This window comes from Pezoporus flaviventris, unplaced genomic scaffold (assembly GCF_033815535.1).
Source record: "Pezoporus flaviventris isolate CSIRO_AGI_PZ_B2104156 unplaced genomic scaffold, CSIRO_AGI_Pfla_v1 ptg000093l, whole genome shotgun sequence".
Taxonomy (NCBI): Eukaryota; Metazoa; Chordata; class Aves; order Psittaciformes; family Psittacidae; genus Pezoporus; species Pezoporus flaviventris.
The window spans coordinates 3,572,167-3,597,193 of NW_026892641.1; the positions used below are offsets into that span (position 1 = coordinate 3,572,167).

General features: G+C 49.4%; 1 protein-coding gene across 6 annotated transcripts in view; it reads left to right on the forward strand.

Moving 5' to 3' along the window:
- LOC133281059 (protein CEPU-1) overlaps positions 1 to 25,027 on the forward strand; it is a 331,891-nt gene that overhangs the window by 198,413 nt on the left and 108,451 nt on the right. For 3 of the 6 annotated variants that reach the window (XM_061476207.1, XM_061476204.1, XM_061476208.1), the window contains exon 2: positions 584 to 668. In XM_061476207.1, the coding sequence (XP_061332191.1) occupies positions 584 to 668 (85 nt within the window). Of the gene's footprint in view, positions 1 to 45; positions 669 to 25,027 lie in introns of those variants that run through there. The other 3 variants (XM_061476203.1, XM_061476205.1, XM_061476209.1) reach the window with 2 other exon arrangements.

Consider the following 25,027-nt stretch of genomic DNA (forward strand, 5'->3'; position numbering starts at 1 on the left):
TTTTGGTGTTTTTTGGGGGGTTTTCGCTGTTTTTTCCCCCCCCTTGGACTGCCTCCGCTCCGCGCTGCGGGCTCGGGATAAGAGTGCGCGAGCGGGGCGCAGCCGGGCGGCTCCCGCCCGTGCTTCCTCCTCATCCAAGTGAGCCGCGGACTGCTTCCCGGGAAGAGCCGGCTCGCCCAGCGTCCAGCACCTTTGCCACTTCTCCTCCTCCTCTTCCTCCTCCCCTCCGGCCCTCCCGTCCTCCTCCCTCACCCAAGGATACTGGGGACTCCCTCCGGATGCCGCTCGGCAGGCTCAGCGCTCGCATCCTGCCTTGCCGGGGGCTCTCCTGATCTCCGTGGAGCTCCTCATCGCTCGGCCCCGGTGGTTTTGCTCCCCTCCTTCCCCACACACACGCACCCCATCCCTCCTCTCTCCCCCCCTTCATCCCCTTCTCTTTTCGCTCCCGGTGGCCTGGTCGGGTGTGTTTTTTGCCTGTTGGAAAAGTCCCTGCTGCCCAGGATGGGGGTCGGTGGGTGCTTAGCCCTGCCCTGGAGGTGCCTAGTCGTCCTCTGTCTCAGGCTGCTCTTCCTTGTGCCCGCAGGAGTGCCCGTGCGCAGCGGAGATGCCACCTTCCCCAAAGCCATGGACAACGTGACAGTGCGGCAAGGGGAGAGCGCCACGCTCAGGTAGGAGCACCTGCATTGATGCCTTGGGGGGGCTGGAGTGGGGGGGACTCGTGAACTGGGAAGGCAACCTGTGCCTTCGGGAATGTGACTCAGTTTCCCCATGGGGGAGCGCGTTGTTGGTGCTGCAGCAAGCGAGAAGGAGCTTTGGATGCCAAGGGATGGGGTTTGGCTTAGCCCCCCCCTGCTCTGAGTTGTCTCTGGAAAGTTACTGGGGATGAAAACAAGGGAGTATGATTCCTCCTTGGTCTCCTGCTGCCTGTAGGCATGGCTTGGGCACTTTGGCTGCGTTCGGTGGGGGTAAACACCCCTCTGCTCCTTCGCGTGTGTCAAAGCAACCCAGTCAATGGAAAGCAGTTGTTGTTGAACCCCCCCCCGCAGTGGGATTTTATCCAGACCTGGTGCGATGAGGGAGTGCAGGATGGTGCTCCTGATTCCACGGGTTGCTGCTCCCTGTCAGGATTAACTCTTTGTGATAAAGGGAAATGTGGGGCTGAGCGTTGCGCCGGGGTCCTGTTGCCTGCAGCGGCAATTTGAGGGGTGCCAAGGAAACTGTGATTTTAAATCAGCCTAACTTCTGCGGTGTCTTCTACCCGGATCCCCATCCCTGTCCTCGCAGCAGATGGGCGCAGTCATCCCAGAGGATGTTTGATAGGGATATTAAAAAGGCAAAGGCAGGTTGTAATTGCAGCGCTGGGAAAGCGGCGCTTGCGGCTCCAGCACGCTCGGGAGCGAGTGACTTTGCTCCGTGCGTTGCATTGGTGACACCAACATCTGCGGGGCCAGCTGGGTGTGAGCAGTGAAAGCCGCACTCCGGCTTGATGCCAGCGAGTGGAAGAATTCCAGACAGGTCTGGTTTGGAATAGTGGGAAGCCTTAAACTCAGCTCTCGGCTGCCGAACCTCTTCTCCCTTCCCAAGCCCTTTGCGTGTTCCCGGGAAGGAATGAGCTGTGTTATGGCCATTCCTCTGGTTTTGTCTTGTGTCGTGTTTGGGTGAAGAGGCTGGAAAATGGGTGGCAAAGGTTGGAGGATGAAGTGTCTCACTAATTTACATAACTGAGCTTGGCTTAAGTACTAAGCGGCTCCTTTCCTTGCTTGAAGTGTAAAGCTCTCCCAAGCACCAAAAATCCTACAGATATTGCCATGGGGGTATTAAAAAGGGAGGATTTGGGGGATATTTAGGGTCTGGGCAGCAAAACACATAGGGAGATGGGAGCAGCAGGGTGGTATGAACACGGGTGCTGTGCAAACTTACTGGAAAGAAGCGAATTGCTCTGGTAGTGGGGTTCGGCAAAGGGCTTCCAGCACACATCATCCTGGTGCTCACCCAGTATAGGCTCTGGGTGCTCACCTGGTGCTGATGGGAGAACAAAGACAAGCTGGGGTGAGTCAGCAGGAGGGATGTTCTTCTGTTGGAGAGGCCTGGTGGGAAGAGGGACAAATCCTGTGCCGGGGAGGGAAGGCTTGTCATCACCCTAAAGCTTTCCTATGCGCATCCCAGTGCGGCTGGGATGGTGGCAAGGAACGCCTGCGTCCCTATGCAGGCGTCTCGTCATTCCGAGTGCGCCTCAGGATGTGGGCTTTGGGGTGCGCAGTCTGTGCGGATGATATTCCTGCTGTCCTGCCCCTAGAGCAGGCAATCAGTGCCTTGCTGCTCCTGCCAACTTGGAGCACTGGTTTAGTAGATGGGAGACTGTGTTTTGCACTGGTGTTTTAAGGTGGTTTCATTCTGGTTTGAGATGGGAGGGGTTAGTGTGGCAGGTGATGGTCCCTTGCTGCATCCCTTGGTCGGTCCTGATCCCTGCAGCCGTGCTGCGTTGTGGCAGGAGCCAAAAGCACAGGAAAACCACACATTTCCAGAGGAGGAAATTAAGGAAGCGTGAATCTCCCCCTCCCAGCCCAGCGTATCCATCGATCTGTGGTGTGGAGTTAACTTGTTTGGAATAGCAATGCTGCTCACAAAGGATTCAGTGGCTCCACCACTGCTTTTGGTCCTCTCCCCAGCCCTGTAACAATGGCAGACAGAGAAGGGTGCATGGGAGGGGGTTAAAAAGTAGGATTTCCTCTTTTTCCACTCATTTCCATGCGAGGTGGGAGGACAGGGAGTCGCAGCCAAGGATTTGGAAGGGAAGAGATGTTTCTAGAGGTCCCTTTTTAGGTTTTCAGAGCCAACAACAGGGAAAGCAAGCTGAAAACTCAGCAGCAGAAGTTATTGCTTCTCTGAAGTGCTCAGGAGCCCTTTCCCCATCGAGGGAGGGGTTTTGGCTATAGGAGATAGGTTATTATATATGGGGTGGTGCGGCATGGAGGACCCTGAGCTTGCCATGCTAAGGGGGTTCCTTTCAGCTCCATCCTCGCCACCTCTCCAAGCAGAGCTAACTCAGCACGTAAAAGAGATGTTGGATTGAAGGCTGTGAGGAGACTTTCCCATTATAGGGTGCAGGCTTTGCTCCATGCAAACCCAGTTGCCATAAATCCACCATTAGGAGTCAGTTTAGGACCAGAGTCATTAGAGATGTTCAAGTATTTCCTTCCATCTTGCCATGTCTGTTAGAGGGGATATTATATGCCTTGCTTCAGCACCAGCACTTTAGATGGGTGTGTTAAATCCAGGTTTAGACCCTGGGACAGAGCTACCTGCTGGGATAGGAGGGGCAGGATTTATTCCTGGATGCAGCAAAACCTGCAGGAATAGGAAGAGGGTTTGTGGGTCCAAGAGCTTGGTGCTTTTACTGATGGATGTGAAGGTCCTTGAGCTGGGGCTGCTCTATGTGGGGTTACATCAAGAGCTTGTGCATGTGCAAAGGTCAGAGGTGGTTGTCTTGGTCAGAGGTGGTTGTCTCGCTGGATCTCATAAGGCCACATCATGAGGATGAGGCCATTTGTGTCCCTTCCCACCGTGTTCAGCATCTGCCCTTACCAGTAGCAAGCGGCTCACACTGGAGAAATCCTATCGTGAGCATTCATCCAGTGCTTGAGCTGAGTCCAGGCGCTGCTGAGACCTCTGGGGCAGTCCTCTCAGCACCAAAAGAAGCAGCTTGATTATGATGCCGCTTTAATTGGCATCACTCAGCGCTTCCCACAGCGATGCTCTGATGATCCCATCAGCATGTTGCGTGATAGCCCCCAAATCCAGTGGTGCCCCAGGCAGATGGAGAGTGGATCTGGCTGTAGGGTGAGAGCTGTTTCTTTCTCAAGCTCCTCTGTTCATCCCTTCTGCTTGTCTTGATAGAGTGATGTGATGCCTTTATTTGTGCCCCCTTTGATTCTAGCTCTACAAGTCAAATCTGAGTTTTACATGAGTCCAAGCTGGTTTTCTTTTAACCCTGATGTTGCCCATGGTTTCCACTCAGGCTTTTGAAAGGCATTTTGCCACTGAGACCTGCCATGCTTTACCTCAACCTCTTTTGCCAATTGGTTTTGCCCCTGCTGTGCTCTTGGTGTAATTTAGGAGAAATGATAAGTTGGCCATGAAACAAACCAAAAATAAAGTGTGTGTTTGATGAATGCAAGCAAAATGCACTTGTTTGTGAAGCAGAAAAGAATATTTCTCAGCAATAGGTCTGTTTTCTGTGACTTTTGCCTGCACCTTTATCCATGGGAATTTGCCTTTTCATGTTCTTAATCTGAAGAACGGGGTTGGTTTCTGATGGCTAACAGTGTGATGCTCCTTTTGCTTGGGGCCTGGCAGAGGCTGCATATCCCCCTCCATGGCCAGGACTGCTCCTGCCAGGGCTTGAGCCATGCTGAGTCTCCACTGAGGTTTTGGGCAGCTGCATTTGCAGTTGGTGAGAGGAAACAGAAGGCAGAAGGACCTGCTCCAGGCTTTCTGTCCCTGAGGAAGTGGTGTTTGCCATCCTTGCAGCCTCAAGGCTGAATGGCGGGGTGTGTGGGGGGCTGACTGGCAGAGATGAAGGTTCTGGTTGCTTCCTTGCTCTCTTCCCAAGCCTGGACTAAAGGAATATAGCTTGGCTGTGGAGGCCAAGGTGCAATTACTTTGCTTTTCTCTGTAACTGAGCAGTGAAGGACTTTTGAGCTCTTGGCCTTGATGGGGAGCAGCCCTCAACAACCCTGCAGGCATGGGGTGAGGATGGAGCTAAGCTGCACTCATATTAACAACCTAAGTTTGTTCTCCTTACTCCTTCAGTATCCAGCATGCTTGCCTTCTCCTTTTGTTCCTGAGGGTTAGGGAATAAATTCAGGGCTGGGGTGACCCTTCCTATATAAAGGTGAAGAAGAGGCAGAGTGTGTTCTGCATCTATGCCTTTACTCAGGAAAAGCATTCAAGGCCAGGTTGGATGGGGCTTGGAGCAACCTGCTCTAGTGGAAGGTGTCCCTGCCCGTGGAACTGGATGAGCCTTAAGGTCCCTTCCAACCCAAACCAGACTGGGATGCTATAAATCAGTGCAAGTGTGAGCAGGACTGAGAGTTAGGACTTTACCTCTGCCTCTCTCTTCCTCCCATCATTGCTGGGTCCTCCTTTCTGGCCAGGCTTTTCTTTCCACATCCCTGAAGCTGATGAGAAGCCCCGAGCAGTGCCCATGTGTGCTGCTGTGGGCTGTTTGTCGCTTTGCTTGCGATGGCATGTTTCAGAAAGAGCAGTTTATTGCTCAAGTGACATGTCAGCAAATCTCCGCCACCTCTCTCCCATCTCGGAGATGGAATCAGCTTAAAGTGGGGGAAAAAATTGTCATATGCATGGATTATGTTTTATTTCTTCTTTTTTTTTTCTTTTTTTTTTTTCCTTTTTCCCCTAGTGCAATTTCCATCTGAGATGAGACAAGCTCCTGATTGCTGCGCCAGAGGAGGGTTTCCCTTTATAGCTCTCCTGGTAGAGCTGCTGCCTCTAGTTCACTGGAGCTGTCTGGGCTGGTGTCTCCTAGGGGAGTGTCATCTCCATCATAGGGTTAATCCTCTCCAGTCTACCAGCTCTGGAAAGACTTAAGTCATACACACTTGTACCCTGCCCCTTTGGGATGGGAAGAGCTTGGGGGAGAAGAAGGGAGGGCAGAGCATCCTTTGGGGTAACATCTGGACAGCGGAGTGGTGCTGGGGTGGCATTTCTACTCATTAAGCCACGGTTATGAAACGGAGGTTGGGTTCTTAGCCCTGTTGTGACTCCTCATGTGACGTTAGGCAGCCTCCTGAGTCCTCTGAACTATTCGTGTCTATTCGTGTGCAGCAGTTGCAACGCTTCCTTTCTCTGCCTCTGTGAGTCATCTGCTTGCGTTGCTGTCCTTTTGTGGCAGGATGCATCATTCCGTAAGGAAAATGCGAAGAGCATCCTTTTGGAGGGCACCACAGATATCCACCTGTGTCTTGCTCCAGCCTAGGGTTTGGAGAGGCTAGCGTGAGCGTTTCTTAGATGGAGGTGTCGTTGCAGGGCTATATGGGGTATGGTTGCGGTACTGCAGAGCTGCTTGGTGGGTAATGCTCATTAGGTAAGAACCAAAGCAAAATTAGGGATTGGGACCAGCAAAAGCAGTGTCACTCCCAACCATGGGACTACTCACAGCCCCAGACTCAGCTGAGAAGCTGCTGGCATCATGGTCATCAGCTAACCTAAGCTTCAGACTTGTGGGTGAGAGTCCATGGGCTGGCAACCAGCCTCATCCCTAGGTCTTGGCCATCCTGATGCTCCCTGTAGTGCCCTGCTCTGCCTTAGCAGAGGGCTTTGGGCAAGGAGCAGACCATTGCTTGGCATTGGACATTATGAACTGGCAGCTCTATGGAGATTGTAACAAGAGGTGGGTTGGGATTTGGGTCATCTTCTTCTTGCCTAAATCATTGCCTCTTCTGGTGGCTTCACTGGAGTTACTCCAGCTTGTGGTGTTGGTAAAATCTCAGCTTGGTCTAGCAGAGTTGTTCTTTCCTCCTCCCAGACCCTCCTAAACCTGCCAGTTTGAGCTCAGCCATCCTTATTTTCCTCCAGGAGGAAAAGGGGAATATCATGAAGGCCCTAATCTATGACCACATCAGTGACAGAAGGACCTAATAGAAATTGTAATGCGAATACAGAGCCTAACTAACAAGCAAATGGGAAAATGCAATCCCCCCAGTGCTAGAAGGAGATTTATGCCAGCAAAGGGGTTGATCCAGTGCTCATTAATGTCACCACAAGTCTTTTTCCTAAGTGTAATGGACTGTGGATCAGGTTGGAAGATGGTGTTTTAGTCTTGCTACAGTATGCAAACTGTTACTGGGTTGCATGTGGCATAGCAATGCAGGAAGCCCTCTCTGAACAGAAAGTTTGCTCCTTGTTGCATGTAGCACCTTAGCAAAGCAAATGGGAAACACCTTCTGCTCTCCTTAGGCTTCGTTTTCTGAGGTGCAAGGCTTTGAAAGAGCCAAGTCTGAGATTTGGGCTTAGCTGTGTGGATGCTGCAGCATCTGCTGAGGCACCAAAGGCACCTTAAGCGTTAGGGTATTGAAAGTCTTGCTTTAAATAAGGATCCTTCAGCTGGTGGTGAGCAGTGGTGGTGGTTCTGGGAAGCGGTCCTTGGTTTATACACCAGGTGAGGAGGCAGAAAGCCAATGGATTCGTGTGGAAAGGCTGGAGGCAAACTGGACTTTGCAGCTGGATTCTCCCCTGCAAAAGCCCGTGTTAGTGAGAAGGAGAAAAGGGCTGAAGGGCTGAGCCTGGTATGAAGGTGGGGACCCCTTTGGGGAGGGTGCTGTGAATAGGAGAGGACACCAAGGGTCAAACGGGAGACGAGCGAGTCCAGCTCTGCATCCCAATGAGGCCAGAGCAAATAAGGACTCAAAGCACCTTCCAACAGGAGCAGCTGGTGAAATATCACAGGGTGGTTTTTTTCCCTGAGATGGGAGGTTTTGACCAGCTCGGTGCTTGCAACCAGAAATGGCTCTGACACCTGCGTTTGTTTTATCAGACACATGCAGAGCCCCGGACGCGATCCAAACCTTCATTACTCTGGGGTTTGGAGTCTGATTGTTGATTTCTCCTGTGTTTTTTTTTCCATGCTGGGATCATTATTTTCCCAGCTACGCATCCTCTGGTGTGGTTTTCTGGCTTATGCATCTCTTCTAAGGATAGAGAGCTGTTGAGAAAGCACATTCTCATAGGTATGAGAAGGGCAGCTTCAGGTTCAGAGCCACTTCCAAATCTCAAGATGGTTTGGACCCACAGATCCTAATAGTTGGGTTCTTACCCTTAAGTCCTCCAAATCCAGTAAATTATAGGTGGTAGGGCTTTATTCCAGGCTAATCTTTATCTTGGCCTTTACAAAGCTCTTGAGGAGTCCAAAGGAAGAGTGACCAAGGTGAAAAGTCGAGTGTTTTCCAAACCTTTAAAGGTGTTTTTCTTGGGTTATGAGTGTGTGATGTGATCAAGTCCTCTACAAACAGTAGGAGCAGAAGGTATCTGTTAGCCTTGACCTGTGTGCTCACGAAAGCCTCTCTCAATGCTTGTGGTGGTGAGACATGGTCAGAAGGTCAGCGTCTTGCCTTGGGTTCTTATTGCTTTGTCATGGAGGTGGCTGGTTGAGATGCCTTCACTGGTGTGCGTCAGTTGGGCCTCCTAAATATCTCTGCTTGTCCTTGGCTCGGGGAGGGTGGCAGCTGCAATTTCCTTGTTGGTTTCAAGCCAGCAGCACACAGGCCATTGGCATTGCTTAGTGAGACATGGGGCCCTTAACCTCAGTCACCTCCATGAATCTAAAACCAGCAAGCCAGGTATTTTTGGCCATTCAGATGTCTGCTTGATGACCTCCATCCACTTAAGTGGCACTGCCCTAAGTAGCCTCAACAAACAGCCAAGGCCTGAAGGGCTGGAGAGGGGCTATTTATCAGTCTGCAGTGATAGGACAAAGGGGTAATGGGTTCAGTATTAAACAGTGGAGATTTAAGGTGGATATAGGGAAGCTCTTCCCTGTGAGGGTGCTGAGGCGCTGGCACAGGGTGCCCAGAGAAGCTGTGGCTGCCCCATCCCTGGCAGTGTTCAAGGCCAGGTTGGACACAGGGGCTTGGAGCAAGCTGCTCTAGTGGAAGGGGTCCCTGCCCATGGCAGTGGTTGGAACTGGATGAGCTTTAAGGTCCAACCATTCTATGATCACAAGGTGAGAAATATCCTCTTGGTCCTTCTAGAAAAGACCAAAGGCTTGATGGCAATGCGTTGCCTAGGAGAAGCTTCACCCAACCTGCCAGGACTGACCCTCTGGGTCGGTGGGAGTTGAAGCAGGAAGGGATGGAGTCCAGTGATGTCCTGAACGCCTCGGGTTTGCAGCCATGGTGGGATGGGAGCCTTCAGAACTGTGCCGTGGGGCTCTGAATTGGTGTGATGGGGAGATGTCAGCTCTTCTCTTGGCTTCCCTTTGCAGTGCCAACTGTCAGTGATTTAACTAAGGTTTTGTCAATAAATGTGGCATTGGGACAGCTGTCACCATGCCGGTTCAAAGCACTCCTTTTGTCACTAAGAGCTGGCAGGAGTGCTCCGTTTGCCCTGCAAACACAGCTACCACTGCCAGTTAGCTCCTGAAGCCAGGGCTGTCAAGGAATGGCATGCCGGCCGGTGGCTGGGAGACCATGGCTTCATGCAGTGAGCCCAGCAAGGCATTGCCAGGGCCTGGTGTGAGGCAGCTTTTTGCATCTCCAAACTAAATAAATGGCCTGATCCAGGAGGGAGAAAACCCATCTGAATGTGGCTGGAGGGCTGGGATCCCAAACTGCAGTGCTGGTTCCTTTCCTGTCTTATCCCAGTCCTGTGGGGAGCCCAGGTAGGGTGAGATGGGGAGCCCAACCAGACCTGGGTTTGATGCACCAACAGAGCAATTTGGCACTGGGACCAGGAGCGTTTTTCACCTTGGAGGGTGGGCTCCTCACTGCATCAAGCTTCGGTTTGGGTAAATTCATCTCTCTGGGACTGGGTTGGATTTGAGCAGAGAGAACTATCCTTTGAGCCCATCAGTCTTGCTCAGCTCGCTTATCCTATTAGAAGCACATTCAAAACCTTCAGGCAGTCTGGATGCTTCTCCCCCTAAGGAACCTCACTGGAGAGGGGATGCTGTGGTCTTTCTTCTTGCTGGGAAGTCTTGATCCTCTGCTGCTTTTCTTCTCTCATCTTTGCAGCTCCAAACAAGGCTCTCCTGGCCCATGGCGTTTCTCTCTCAAGTATCAGGTATAACTTCCAGCAGTCAGCACCTATAGCCTTGCTGTGCTGACATGTGATGCAGGCAGTATAGGAATCAGCACATGACATCTCTCTTTCTAAGCTGCTGTAAAATTAGCTTCATCTCAAGTGGCAGAAAATGATCATATCCTCGCTTGAGGGCGATGAAGAATATTCCTGAGTCACTGCTAGTGATGAAACAGGCAGAAAATCCAGAGTGATACACAGCTGCCCACTCAGTTTTAATCACTGAGCCCATTTGCTGCTGCAGAGCCTTAAGACACAGCTTCCTCCTCCTCTCCCTCCCTTGCATCCATCACTCCCTTTAGTGGCCTGGGCTGTGGATCCCAGTGATTTCCCATCCCAACAGCAAGGTTAGGAGCATCCTGTGCTGCTTCACCACTCCCATCAGAGAAGAGGAGGAGGTCAGAGCTTCCTTTCCTTAAAGCAATCACAGGAAAAGGATGGATTTTGTTCTCCTCAGGTCTCCTCTTCTCTAAGCTCATCCTCACCTCACAGATTTTCCCTCCTGCTTCCCAAGTAGCTGCTGTGCTCACGAGGACATTTCCTTTTGTGTTTCTCCCCCATCATCTTCAGTTCAAAGCCATCTCCCTGGATTCCTATGTCTTGGATAAAGCCACCTTCTTTCCTATAGCTGCCAGCTCAGGGCTTGGGAAACCTCTTGCCAAGTTTGCTGGCGACCAAGGCCAAGAAAAGCCTTCAAAACACTGGTGAGCAGCAGCAAAGTGCTGTAATGCTTCCCTTCCTTGCATATGCTCCCTGGCAATGTGTTGGTGCTAAGGACTTCTCAAAAGAGGCTTCCTGCAAGTCCTGCCCTGCCAGCTCTCCTCCCAGATACAGATGGAAGGTCCCCATACTCTGGGCTGAAGGGTCTGGAAAACCCTGGCAAGGTTCTCCTGAGTCCTTTGGCTTGGGAATTGCATCCTTCTTATGGTCTTTCATGTGGCTCAAATCCTATCAACAAGGCTCAGCATTGTTTTGGGGGAAAACCATAGCAATTGTGGTGTTTGAATGAAGACTCTTTTATTCTTCAGTCAGGGCTTGTCAGGATTTCTCTCTTAACCTGCTTTTTAGATGCTCTCTATCCTGCACATTGGCTGGGATATGCTAGTCACACAAAACTCTCCTGGTGTCACATTTCTGCTAGAACTTAATAACTCCTACCAGCATGCAAGGGAAATAAGCAGGACTGGTGACAGAACAGACAGAAATGCGTCAAAGCAGGGGTTTGCCAGCATAAAAAATAGAGCAGAAGCTCATTTCCCCCCTTCCCAATGGGGATTGCTGCACCAGTGGAAGTTCTCCACACCAGACAGCCAAATCCGGGCGCAATTCCATGAAGCCCACTCTCCTCTCCATAATTCCCATCAGCTTTGCAAGCAGGGCACTTATTTCTTAGTGCAAGCAGGTGCAGAGCTGCAGGACATAGGCTGAGCATCTCACTTTGGTGGTTATTCCAGTGCAGAGCAGCTTTATTCTCACATCAGGCAGCGTGATCAATGCTCCTCCATAGCTTCATTTCCTTTTTCCTCATCTTTTTCCCCCAGCAAGCAGAGTTTGGGTAGTGCAGTTTGGGATCAATTCCAGGAAACAAGTAGCAAAAAGAAGAGATGGGTGGGAATTCCAGGTGGATGCTTTAGAGGGATAAACCCATTAGTAAATGCCCATATCTTTTCTCCCGGAGGTGCCAACTGCTGCTTGTTTCTCCTGCTGTGATTCTGAAACAGCCTCACTCACCTCTGGCAAAATCGGGATAACAAGGAGGGAATGCTGACATTGTTTGCAGCAGTCTGGTTTTTTCTTTCCCTGGCTTGAGAAGGCAGAAATAAAGTTGGATTTCAAGTGGGGTTGTTGCAGTAATGGAGGGAAATGAGAAATGCTTTTCAGCCACCTTCTCCTTCCTCACGTCCCCATAAATAACCCTTCTCGCTCGAAGACACCTCGGCTCTTACTTACAGGAGAGAGATGGGTTTTGAGCTGTTATTCTTTTGCCACAGCCCTTTCCTGCCTGTAGTTCACCTTGTCAGAGCCTGCTTGTGCCCAGGGCTGCTCCTCCGAGAGCCTCAGCTCTTGGGTATGAGCCTGCTTTACCACTGCATCGCCAAACCCAAGCTGCTACTTTGGTGTTCATCCCAGCTTTAAGTCAAATCCCAATGGTGACCAAAGCATGAGCCTTTAGGGGGTGGACAGCAGCAATGCCAAGTGCCTGCTCCTGGGAGATAGCCACAAAGTGCTTAAAATACCCAAATTACTGTCTGATCCTTCTGTGTCCACCCCCTTTTAATAAACCCGGGTCTGGCCGGGCAATAGCTTTACCCAGCAGTGAAGTGCTGTCCTGTTGTGGGTGAGGCAGAGCTTGCAAACTGCATTTGGGAACCAAAAGATGTCAATGTAGAGGTGGTTTTGAGATCTATAGATCTGCTGAGTAGGGTTGGCCAGGTTTTGCATGCAGTTTGGCCACCCTATTTCTAGCTTACTCGCTTAGAAGTCATTCAGATCTTTGTAGAAGCAAGGTACAAAACAGGCACGTAGAGGTTGAGAGATGTCATTAGTCACCAGGCAGAATGAGCTCAACTCTTATACGAGACACCCGAGACTCTGCGTGGGCACTCTATGCAAGACTCAAGGGAAGAGGGAGCTCCAGCCTTTGCATCCTTGAAGACTGACATGTGTAGGAAAGCACGTGTTCTCTGTGGTATGTGTAGAGTTATTCATTAAATACAGCAAGGAGTCTGGATGGGGAAGGCTTGAGTGCAAGGCAAACTGCAGTGATGATGTGGTGGTGGTGGAGACAGGCTGCCAGTCCTGGTGACAAGGAGAAGAGACAAAAGCTCATGCTTAATGCAGCTGATATCAAATAGGAATGCTGCACTTGGCTTGCCTGAATGAGGAGACAGCAACATCTGGTTGCTGTGGCATTGCTCAAACCAAGTGGCTCACCCATCCGAAAACTAAAGGCAAGCAACGTAAGAAAACACAGCACGATGACACCCAAAAATACAGGCAAGCCAGGAACTTGCTTTCCAGAAGTTCCTAATGCTGCAAGAGGCAAAGTGCTGGAGAGAAAAGGAATCAAAAAGCAGGGGCAAGAGGGAGAAAATGCATTTCTGAGCTCTCAAACTAACAGCAAGCAGCTCTCCTATTATATTTCCTCCTTAGTCTTTGCAAGAGAACAAGGGCCCAGAGCCCTCTCGGCAGATGGACAATGTTCATGCCTTAACCACTTAACAGCCATTAGCCTAATTTCACGTCCTGGAGCCAAATTAAATAATAAGGAAGAGGCTTTGCAAAGCTGGTTTGGAGGCTGTGTTAGTGCCTTTCACTTGATAACCTTCTCATAAACAGATGCTCCCTCTCTACCCTATTAACCTTGTCTGAGAGCGGGGAAGGGGCCTTTGCTGAAGCAAACAAGCCAGACCTCAGTGGCAAAGGGGTCCAGATGTTGGGGTCCTTTGTATTTTAGAGGGTCCCCTTATGTCCCAGGCGGGGAGGTGTTGCCTGTTCTGTGATTGCATCCAGGTCATTTGAATGTGCCAAATAATCCATCTTGGTCACTGAGTCCATCTGTACCTGCTGGGAGAGGCTGCGGCACCCGGAGCTGATTCTGTGGACAAATCTGGTTTCCTTGGGAAGGGAAGGGGTGATGGTGTTGATAGACAGAAAAGGGGAGGTGGTTCCATGGCTCCGTGCCTCATCCCTCCCTGGCTTTGGCTCGGGAAGGGCATGGGGAGCTGCTCCATCCTGCACCCTGCTTGTACCACTGCTAACCCTTTCGGATGAAGTCATTTTGCTGCTCTCTGCCTCTCTTTGTGTTGAAATAAGATTTAATACTTGTTTAAGCCTTTGGAAGTTATGAGTATTCACTGCCAAAATGCTTTTGACATGATTTTGGTGATGGGGGAGGCATTTTCATGTGTGTATATGTTTTTAGCTGCCTTATTTTATGCCCCCCCCCCTTGCTAACTGTTGCCCTGTGCTTTGCATCTCAACTTTGAGCCTTGAGAAGTTTTCAGGGGATTATAGATGACTGTGCTGCTATTTCTGGTGCGAGGTTTTATTTATTAAAAAGCCATTTTCCTTCATTAAAAAGCTACACTGATGGGAAAGAGATGAGCAGCTCTGTTACCGGTGGGTAGCATGCCACGTCACCCTGGTGCTGCTGAGATGATGTGCTGCACGCTCTTCCTCTATCAAAGCAATATATCCACGTGAAGCCACCCAAAATCAGGTGCAAACCCCATCCCCTTACCCCAGATGCATGGTCCAAGGCAACGGGATAGATGGGAGAAGGTTTGGTGCAAGGTTTCCAGCAGTGCCTTGGCACCAACAGCAACTTGACTTTCCTTCCTCGTTGGTTTTCATCCTCTGTCTAGGTTGTCACGTAGGCTCTGCTTTCATATGCAAACCCCATCCTCTGCCTGGCATGGAAGCAGATTAAAGGCAGATTTCTTACAAGTTTGCTTCATTTTGGTCCAAGATAGGAGTAAATGACTTGCCTCCTGCGGTGGGGACATTTGGAAAGGCTTTGTGCTGTGTGGGTTCTCTGAGGTTCAGATGAGGCTGAATCTCATTTTTACGTGGCCTTTTCCTCCGTGGGGCACTCACAGAGTCCCTCTCCTGTACCTGGCTGCCTATCTGTACTAGACTTGCAGGTATTTAATGTCTTTGAGCCATCTGTTCCTCTGTCAAATTCAGTCAAAATTGGCCAAGGGCTTCACAAATTATTGGGAAGATTGCTAGACGGAGGCACACAGGCGAGGAGCAAGGCTGCGTGAGCTCATGCCAGCAGGATCCAAGGCTAAAAATGCACCAGGGTACGTTCTTTGGAGACAAGGCAGCTTGAGGAGATGGGATCCACATCCAACCTTTCCCCAGTATGGGACAGATTGGACTTGGGTCTGGGTTTTGGTACTGTAGAAAGCTCCTTTGCGGAGATGGACTTTGCTTTGGGTAGGATGTGCTGCCTTATGTTTTCTTTCATACAGTCATAGAAAGGTTAGAAAGGACCTGAAGATCACCCAGTTCCAACCCCCTGCCATGGGCAGGGACACCTTCCGCTGGACCAGGTTGCTCCAAGCCCTGTCCAGCCTGGCCTTGAATGGGAGGGTTGTGTGTGGGAAGAAGATGTAAGAGACATAAGAACGTCTCCTTGAGGATGTTCCCAGTGTGATCAGTACTAGCTGATCCAGAAACTGGATGCCTGATCTAGGAAGTCTTGGAAAGAGAGAACTTTCCATCTCCCAGAATCCCATCTTTTAGAACTGGGGGATGTTGATGACCAGTGTGGGCTAAGGCAAGATGAAATGCATCTGTCAAGAGAGCAAAAGCAAAGGAACTATCAAAACCCACCTCAAAGGCTGGGTGGCTCTTGATCCATTAACATTCCTGTAGGAGCCCAGAAATGGCTCCAGAAAAGCAGAAGCAATCTGGGCTTCTTGCTCCTGTGACTGCAGGTGTCTGAGATGATGGATGTCTGCATCTGAGTGTGTTTAGTCCCCTTTTGTAGTTGCTGGAGAAGCGATGGGCCTTTTTAGGGTGCAATTCATCCCAGTCTAAGGCAGGTGTCTGAAATAGGTCAGACAGATTGTGTCCTAGCAGTGCCTTTTTCTCCCCATTTGCTACAAAAAGGGGTCTGAAAGGCTAGCTTGCATGTTGAGGTGATAAATCCCAGCTTAAGCCATAGAGGAAGCCATAGGATCAAAATAGGGAATACCTAGCATTGATCAGGGCATGGTGATGGAGCTAGGGAAGGGTGTTAAGCAGCAGGAATGCACCTGATACTGCAGTAAGCAGCAAAAGGGGAAGAAATGGGTTTTGTTGGTGATTTTATCTTGTAGTCCATTTGTTTCTCATCCCTCGAACTTCCAGCTAAGCAACTCTGCACGTGGTTTGTCATTAGGTACCTCACCCCGCAACCTGCAAGTTCATTAGTATTCTTTTGAGTGCTAAGGAAATGTCTGAGCTGCATCTTTTCTGCATGAGAGGCTAAAATGCATTAGCACTAAGGGAAAAATCAGACTCCAGTGCTGGGGAGACCACCCGGAGCTGGCCCCTTCTGCCAGCAAAGCATCATTTGTGTCAGTGTGGCAAAACCACAGGAGCATAAAAAGCCCCAAACCAAACCCAAAAGCGTTCAGGAGAGAATTTGATCTTTATAACTGCATCTTTTCTAATTGCATCCGCAGCAATGTGGCACTTGGAGAAGAGGTTCTTCCCACCCCAGCGCTAAGTCTGCTGCAGAAATCCATAGGAATAAGCACCTGGAAGTGAAGAAGCAGCGTTGAGGGTTGGGTTTTAGGGATGCTCCGCTTCCCTATAGGAACCTATAGGGCTTCTTGGCTCTGCTTCTTGTCTTGGGTTATGTGGGTGCAAGCTCCTTTTCAGGCTGGGGCGGTGTATGCTAAAGAGGTAAAGCAGCACAAGGCGTGTAGCTGTGCCCTGCCTGCCTAAGAGGCTTTCATTGATTTTCATTTTCTTCAATGGAAACAGAACTGACATGCATTAACCAGCCTCCCAACCTCTCCAGAGTAGGGATGGAGGCAGCAAAAGCTTTATTGTTGATGATTTTTTCCCCTTTGCCTTGTGTTTCTCTCCTGTTTCTCTTTGCTAAAGCTCTGGCTGGAGCCTGGGAGATGGAGAGGGGTTTGAGTGTGGAACAGAAGAAAAATGAGGTGGAAATGAAGCTCCCCTAATGTGACTTACCCCCAGTGTGAATTCTAGGAGGCCCCTATTTATTTAACCGGCTTAGATGTCCACAGAGAGCTCTGTCGAATAGCCATGGGGAAGATGGATGGGAGAAGCCATCTCTTCTAGCTTTATTAGGTAGCTCTGATGCTTTCACTGCCAGTCTGTGAAGCTCTTCCTTAGAGATGGAGCATGGCCAGGCTGTGAATAGTGGGGTGTGGAGTGAGCTTTTGAGGGGGTTTATAGTGCTAGGAAACAGGGTGCTGCTCCACTAAAAGCAGCTCCAGTCAAAAGGGTTTCTTTCCTCTCTGGAAATAGGGGCAGGAATAGGCATGGATCTCACTGCTGGTACCCAAGATGCTGGTGATTCCCTCACCAGCTTTGCTTGCTTCCTTCAGTCTTCCACCCCGCAGCCCATCCCTTAGGAATTATCCCAAATCTCTACATAGTTCTTCAGGAAAACCAACTTTTCCCTTTTTCAGGATCCACGTCGGGTAGAAGAGAGAGCCAAAAACCCATTTATACATGAAAGCTGGCTTTTCAAATTGAAGTTTGAAGTTGAATAATATATATTTAAGGTTGTATATCTAGATATAATGTTGATTTATGAAACTTATGTATATTTTATAGATACACATTGGATGCTAGATATTTAATGCCCCCCTTTCATGTTCTTGTTTCTCATCGCTAGCTGTCACTGTGCAGCTCTTCAATAACTCTGCTTTGGATTCGGTTGCAGAGTTTTCTATGGGGGGTTGGTTTTTAATATACTGCTTATGAAGAAGCCTGATTTGGGGAAGGATGTGCTTTTGCAGCACAACGTGTCTGCAGCAAATGGGAAGCTCTCGGAAAAAATAAGAGAACACACAAACAAGGGATGAAAAAAAAAGGATTATGGGGGCTTTTTTGGATGGTGAAGAGTGCAGAAATACCTTTGACATTTCCCCAGACTTATTAGACAGGTCTCGAGCTGACTCAGGTACCCGGTTTCCAAATGTTTCTGCCCGGACTAGACCTCAGCTGCTGATTTAATGGCAAATCTCTTGTTGCTAGCCCAGTGCTGCACCCTTCCCTGCTGGAAAAGCAGGCCAGGCTCTGCTTTTTAATGAAGGAGTTGTTAATGCTGTGGTGGCTCCTGCTTTATTAGAGAAGGATGTCTCCCTCACCCATCCCCACGTGCTTGAAGGATGCTCTGAGTCCCCATGCGCTCCATGCATCAATCCCACTCTGGTTCTGGATGTTGGTGTTGTAAAGTTAATTAACTTGATCCAAACACCTCTCCTGGAGCTCAGGATCCTTGTCAGGGTGCTGGGCCCTTGGCTTTCTGGGGGGTGGTTTGCAGTGGGAGACACACTGTTGTAGGCAGCATGGGGTTGATGGGAGCACTGGGAATGGATGTCCTGAGCTGGGAAACATTGAGATGCTGGAAAGTGGAGGCACTGGGAGTTGTGGGCTTCATGCTTGATTGCTTTCCTGATGGGTACTATAAAAACTAATGCATTAGAGAAAGAATGTTTGATTTAAAGAGTGCCTGGATGCCGACACCATCTCTGTTTGTTTGCCTTCCTTTAGCAGAAACCTTGTAAAAATTTTATGAAGCATTAATGGCTCAGAGAGTTTTCGTCTCAAGCACATTTTATGAGGTGAAGGTAACCCCAAAGAACTCCAGCCCAGTTTCACACTCTTGAGAAACATGGGACACGGAGTGCTTTGGGAGAAGCTGCTGGGAAGGGTGGGCAGGAGGCGCAGGATGGGTTGCAGAAGTAGAGGGATGCAATGCAGATACTCAGCTCAGTGTCATAAACTAACCCTGAACTTGAGAATGCTCATGGTTCCCCTCTCAGTTTGTGACGAAGGGCATTTGAAGGTTAGTGAGCTCCTTCAAAGGGGAGAAAGAGTGGAATATAGGATCACAGACTCAGTAGCATCCTGGCCGGCCTTCCTTGGCTCTGCCTTGAGCAGGCTGGCAGCAAGCTTGCAGTCAATATCTTGGTCAGCAGCGATGGAGATGGTTCTTTCATTTCCATGTTACTCTGCTTAAATGAACATTGAGTGCTGTCATCCTCCTTCGGAGGAGGAAGGCTAACCTGGCACCAGAGCAAAAACCCAGAGCTCGTGGTTTCTCTGCCCAGCTTTGCCAAGGATTTCCAGGCAGGGCTTCTTTTACACCAGTGCCTCAAGCCATAGCCCTTCAAGAGTTAGCTGGGTAAGGGGAGCAAACAAGCCCTGGCAGCAGGCCTGCAGAAAAGCATGGAAAACATCCAGCTCCAAGGAGCTTAATGGGAAGTTATTAGCTTGAATATCCTCCTTATTATGGAGGCTGGGCTGCCTTATCATCCTGACAGCCCCGAGTGATTTATGGCCTTCTGAAAGGAGGTGAGCTGAGGGTTTGTGGTTGAGGCTTTGCTCTGCTAGACCTTCCCATTGAGGAGCAGCTAGGGATTGTAACACCGTCAGGGCCAGCACTGGGAGCCAGGAGACATACGCAAGGAGGGAAAAGAGGGCAACCGAGGACACTGATGGCTTGTGGTGGCATTCAGAGCTGGGCTTGCCATATGGGCCTGTGTTGAAGTGCCACGGCAGGGAGGGGAGTGTTTTGGTATCAGTAATGACTGCTCAGGTTCTGGGGACAGCCCTTGGGGCTTGCTTACTTTTACTAAATCAATGCTCCAATGTCCCACCCTGGGTCATTTCAAGCCTGGCCAAGGATGAGTGGATTATGGGTTAAAGTTAGTGCAGGTGATAGGATGTAAACCTGCTGTTAGTACCAGGAACATCTGCAGGGGACCATTTCAGCTGCTTCTCAGGGTTTTTCTGTTCAGAGAAAGCTCCATGGCTTGCTACAGAAGTGGTCAATATTCAGGTCTGGGCTTCTGGTAGGGCTTTCACATGCAAAGGACTTACTCTGGTGGCAGGAACGAAACATACATCACACGCTTCAATATTAACTCTTCCTGTGTCGGTCCCCATAGGGCTCCTTGTGAGACTATCCTGTCTCATGTCTTTTTTTTGCTGAAGTTTCTTGAAATATGCAGTAGCAATCAAGGCACTTAACTATAATTGCAGAGAGACTACCTCATGAAGGCGGGCCACAGAGATAGCAGGTAATTACAACGAGTTATAAATGGATAGTTATTTACAGCAGGAGTGATGCACAGGGATTTAGTTAGCGGAAGGCTGAACTGGTGTTTGAGGCAAAGGACATTTGTTTGGTGTCATTTCTGCCAGGCACTTGTGTGCCTCAGCCACCTCTTTGGTGTTCACCTTCTTCCTCTGTAAGACAGGGAATATGTACTCACGATTTTGGGGTCATTAACAAGCTGTTAGGGTCTCTAATAAGAGATGATTTAATAAGGCATATACCTGAAGATATATGGACATTCAGGTCAAGATTTAGACCTGATTCCAACTGGAGTGATGCCTCCTGAGGAAGCAACACCCACAGTCCGCCCATGCTGCAGATCTGACCCCCGGCTTTCTCCTGGTTGCAATGTCCTGACCTCTTGTAGAGGGGTTGCCTTCTGATACAAGGGAGGAAATCATGCCCTTAGGGTCATAGAACCATAGAATGGTTTGGGTTGGAAAGGGGCTTAAGGTGATCGAGTTCTAGCCCCCTGCCGTGGACAGGGACAACCTCACACTAGACCAAGGCTCTGTCCAACCTGGCCTTGAACACTGCCAGGGATGGAGCGTTTACCACTGCTTTGGGCAACCATTTAGGTCTTCTTTCCTCTTGGGGAATTCATGGGGTAGAAAGATGCAAACTTGCCTCTCCGTGGCTATAGCTGCTTTAGGCAGAGTAATGCATCTTGTAAGGACCAGGCACGTGCAGCTACGGTGCTGTGCTTCCTGCTTGACAGGAGCCTCAAGTTACCCTGCTGCCCCTTCTTCCCTGGAGGAGCACTGTGTAGACATCATGCTCTACTCTGAAATGATTATTTAAACTGGATTTGGAAATGCTGTTCTGAGTAAAGGAGGACGCCTCTCCTGGAGTAGCAACAAGCATCCTGAGAGAGCAGCCATTAAGGCGAGCAAGCTTGGAGGAGCGACGTAGTTGGTCTCGTTGCAGGAGACAAGGTACTTTGGTGGCAGGACATCTTGTGAGTTGTGTAGATTTCCTGGCCCTGGCGTCCCCAGAGAGGTTTAAAACTTTTAGTGCCCTCTTTGCTTGGATGTACTTAGCAACAAAGAGATTTCAATTATTTAAAGAGACAGGAAGACATGAAAGCCATTAGGAAGGGACGTGGTGCCCCTCCGGAGATGCTGCAGGCTTCTCCATGCTTCCCCTTGACAGCTTGCAGGACTAGCTGCAAACATCAGCACTGACACAGGGATGGGGGATGAAACAAAGCACGCATGGTAACCGCCTTGACCTGAAGGTGGTTTTCAAGGGGTCCCAACGTTTTGGGTTGGAATCAGTTGGCTTGGTTGCTGTTTGGCTTGGACCCCAAAAAGAGAATAGCAAAGCAAGGCAGGGTGATACCAAAAGAGCAACCAGGCAGAAGGGTCAAGATGTGGTATCATTGCTCCTTGACTAGAGATAGCAGTTGATTCCCAAGGACAGGAAGTCCAGTGCCTTTAGGGATGTGATGACCTGTGAGAAAGAGTAGGCAGCTTAAATTATTCCAGAGAGTTATGTTTTATATCTGCTGGCAAAGGTGGTACTTACAGCATCTTTCAGATTTCATAGAATCACTTATTAACTTGTCTTGTTGGATCCATCCTGATGGAAGGTGCAGCCCAAACAGCACATGGATTGAATCATCATTTTAGCTGAAATGAAGGTATTGTGGTCACAGATAGAGAGCAGGGAAGGCCCTGGCTGGGCTGAGGACATGTGAAGTAGGTACAGCGGGTGACCAGCGTATCTTCTCATGATTGCAGAGTCTCTTCTTCAGGCAAAGAAAGCACATTTGATTTATTACAACTGCGCCTGAGAATAGTACTGGAGCAGCAGGAGAATTGAAAACATGCGTGGCATGTATATGATGCAGAATAACTAATCTTTCCTGGCATGTACTGTCAATCATGGGTAAGGAGAAGATAACTAACTCTGCCTCTCATGTTCTGTGGTCTGCAGTCTTCAGTCATGAAGATAAATGTCAGGCATCAGCTGTCCTTTAGTGCAGCCATATTCTGGCAGGCAGCAGCATTCCAACAAATCCTTATGCTGGAAGGTGAATCTTTGTGGATCCCAAATAATGGATCTAAAATCCCAGGGACTTCTCATGAAAAGGTTTTGGTCCCCTGCACCAAGAGCCGCCACGATGGCCTTGGTGGTTGTGGTGATGGCACCATGAGGCAGATGGAGCTTGGACAAAGCCCTTGTGCTGCTCTGATATCCCTGAAGTGTTTATGTCCCACATAGACCAGCCTATGTAGTCAGTTGGACATGGGATCTCTCTTCTTGTGGTAGGCGGAACAAATTCCACCCGCATTTTTACTGCACAAGTAATAACGCCTCTTTTAGGCCATCTGAAATCATTTCCCCATTCATGCCAGGGCTCTCGAGTTATCTGGGGGAAAGGGAAAGCATGGAAAATAAAAGACAAAAATGGCTTTTTATGTTGGAGTGGGTCATTTGGCAGAAGGGGGGGACAAGCCCACAGTGTACTGGAAATCCAACTGCTTAACTCAGAGTTATTTTGGAAGGAATGTTAAGAAAATGAGGCTCAAGTGGAGGGAAATAGTATTTTGGGGTTAGTTTCAAGACATTTTCCGGGGGGGGATGAAGGAAGCATCTACCCAGCTATAGCCCACCTGCAGAGAAAGGACATGGAGACCAAAGGGGATGGAAACAGGGATGTGCCTCCACTTAACAACAGAGGGAAGGAGCTGCTTTGTATGCCTGGGCCTTATTGGGAAACTGCTTATTGACATTTGCAAACACTATTTCCCTCCTCGAGGTGCTCACAAGGGCAGAGTTAGCATTATTGTTATTAATAATAAATAACAGTAGTAAACTGTGTACTTCTATATCCTGTGTCATTCAGTCCATCTCCTTACGCTTTACAGAGGAAAAATTCAAAGCACATGTGAGAAGGGTAAATATGAGGCAGGAACTTGTAGAGAGATGAGATGGAGATCAGGAGGTTCGACTTTTTCTTCTTCTTGTCCTTTTCCTTTTTGGCTTATATATTATAAGGCTGTACTTCCCATTTAAGCAGGATCCAGGTGCTCTTTAGGGCTCGCTGAGGTTGAGCATTTCTGCATGCAGAGCAAGTCCAGGGTGGGTGAAAAAGTAGAGGAAAAGGTCGTGTAATGTTCCTGTCATACAAAATCTGCCGGTGAGGCAGGGAGAAAGCAGGGCTATCTCATTGCAAGCTACAAATAGAGCTGTTAGCGTGCTATCAGATAGCTGCCGGACATCGATAGCGCTTTATCAATGGGCTAAAGATAAATGTGAAGATAAGAGAGTGTGTTTTGCCTTGAAATCCACTTGTGGTTACCAAAAGGTTTTGTCTTCCCGTTGATTTCTTCATTTTACTCCGGTGGTAAATGCCAAGTCTTGAAATCTTATTTAGGGGGAAGCTAATGAAAAACTGTCCAACAGAGCCAATGCTTCACCCAAAGGATATGAAGATCTTCTGTGCTGTCTTAATCAAGGGAGAGAAGCCACCTGACGGCATTGGGACGGCTGATTCTCCCCAGCATTGAATTAGGAGTGTTTAATAAGTGAGGTTAGGTGCCCCTCTGAGTTATGGTTTTAACAAGATGCACTTAAGCTCAGGCTGGCTGCGTGCTTTTGAAAGCCTGACTCATATTTCCCAGCACTTCTCGGCAGCTGTGAGGGCATGAAACTTTTGGAGATGGGAGAGAAGATTCCTGGTGCCATCACATGATTCAGGGAGCTGGTGCTTTAAGGGAAAGGGTGCTAAAAATAACCAGCATGGGTGACAAGATAGTAGCAATTTTGGCTTTTTGTAGCGTGAAGGGCTGCTTGCCAGCCCTACGGGAAGGAGTCAAGGGCTTCATTCTGCAGCATGGCTCCGAAATGTCATTTCTCGCAGGGTAATTTGGGGGTAAAGAAGGGAAAAAAAAGGGGAAGGAGAAAAGGTGGTATAAAAATTAGAGCAAACAGGGAGGGAAAAAGGGGTCAGTATTGCCAAATGAAAGACAAGGGGGTAAGGGAAGCAGGGTACGGCACATCTTGGACTCGTGCTGCATGGGGCTGGATGGTGTTAGAGGAAGACAAAAGGAGTGCGACAGAGAGAGGAGCACAATGACTTTAATTTGTAGGCAGAGACTGTTAAGAGAGAAGGGGGGGGGGAAGGTGATTTGGGTTCTTTTATTCATTACTAACCATAAAAGGCCCAGACTGTGTTACCAGTGGCTTTAAAATCCTGGATCCTATTAAACCTTCCTTGATAGTAACTCAGCACTTGGAAACAGTTAAAGAAGGAGCAGGTGAAGAGGGAGGAGGGATGGAGGAGCTGGCTGAAGCCAGGGGAGACTTAGGGTGAAGACACAGCCTTTCTTCTAGCAATGCTTTTGCGGGGATCTGCATCCCAATGGGACTGGCAGCATCCTTGCGAAGGAATCTCTCCGGCTGTTGCTCCCTAGAAAAGGGCGCTGCCCCCCGTTCCCAGGTATTAAATCAGGATTTATGCCTGCTGCTCACAAACCAGCTGCAGCTCAGGGGAGGCTGTGCTGAATGCGAGATGAGATGGGGAGAGATCAGCAGACAAATGCGATGGATCAAGCCAGCAGCAAAAGGTTCTTTGGATTAAGTCCCTTTATGATAAATAGCACGCATGGTGCTGTCTAGCTTGAGGTTCACACTGGGGTAAGGAGAGGCATCAGCTGCACTTGCTGGGTGCAAGATCTGATCTGGGCAGTCCCTATGTGGGGAATAGGGTGATTTTTTTTCCCCTCTACCTCCAGCATCCCTTCTGGTCCCCCTGGTGCTTATACATCCCTTGGGACTGTTCTTCCCCATGCGCCACTGCAGCATCATCTTGCCAGCCTGCAGACCCTGCCCTGCATCCAGCTAGGAGGAGAGTTGTAATTAAAAGAGCTGTTCCCTGAGCCCCAATGACTTATTGATTGTGTGTGTGTATGTGTGTGTGTCTGTGCAGGTGTGAGCTCCTTTCTCCTCAGGGAAATAGAAGAAACCATTCATTTTTAAGTGAGACTCGGACGTGACACTTGGGTCTGAGCCACACCACGTCCCCTGCTCCCTTCAACCTGTGCAAAGCAGGGCAGCAGGGTGAGGAAATAGCTCCCTTGGGAGATGCTTGCTATGTAGCAGAGGGGTTCTCAAGCCTTCTGATCCCTAAGGATTTCCCTGAAGGAATTTTAGCTCAGTGGTTGAAATGCAGAGATGCTCCACACATTGTAAGGAGCACAACGAGGCAGGGAGCCACAGGTCTGGGGAGCCTCTGAAGGACTAAGAGAGATGTCACTTGGCTGGGGAAGGGGGAGAAGGAAGCAGGGAAGCCCTCTCCCTGTTTGAGCATCCCTCCTCTAAGCCAACCTGGGGAAAACAGAGAGGCTGAGGGAGCTGCTGCGGTTTGCTCCGGTTCGTGAAGCG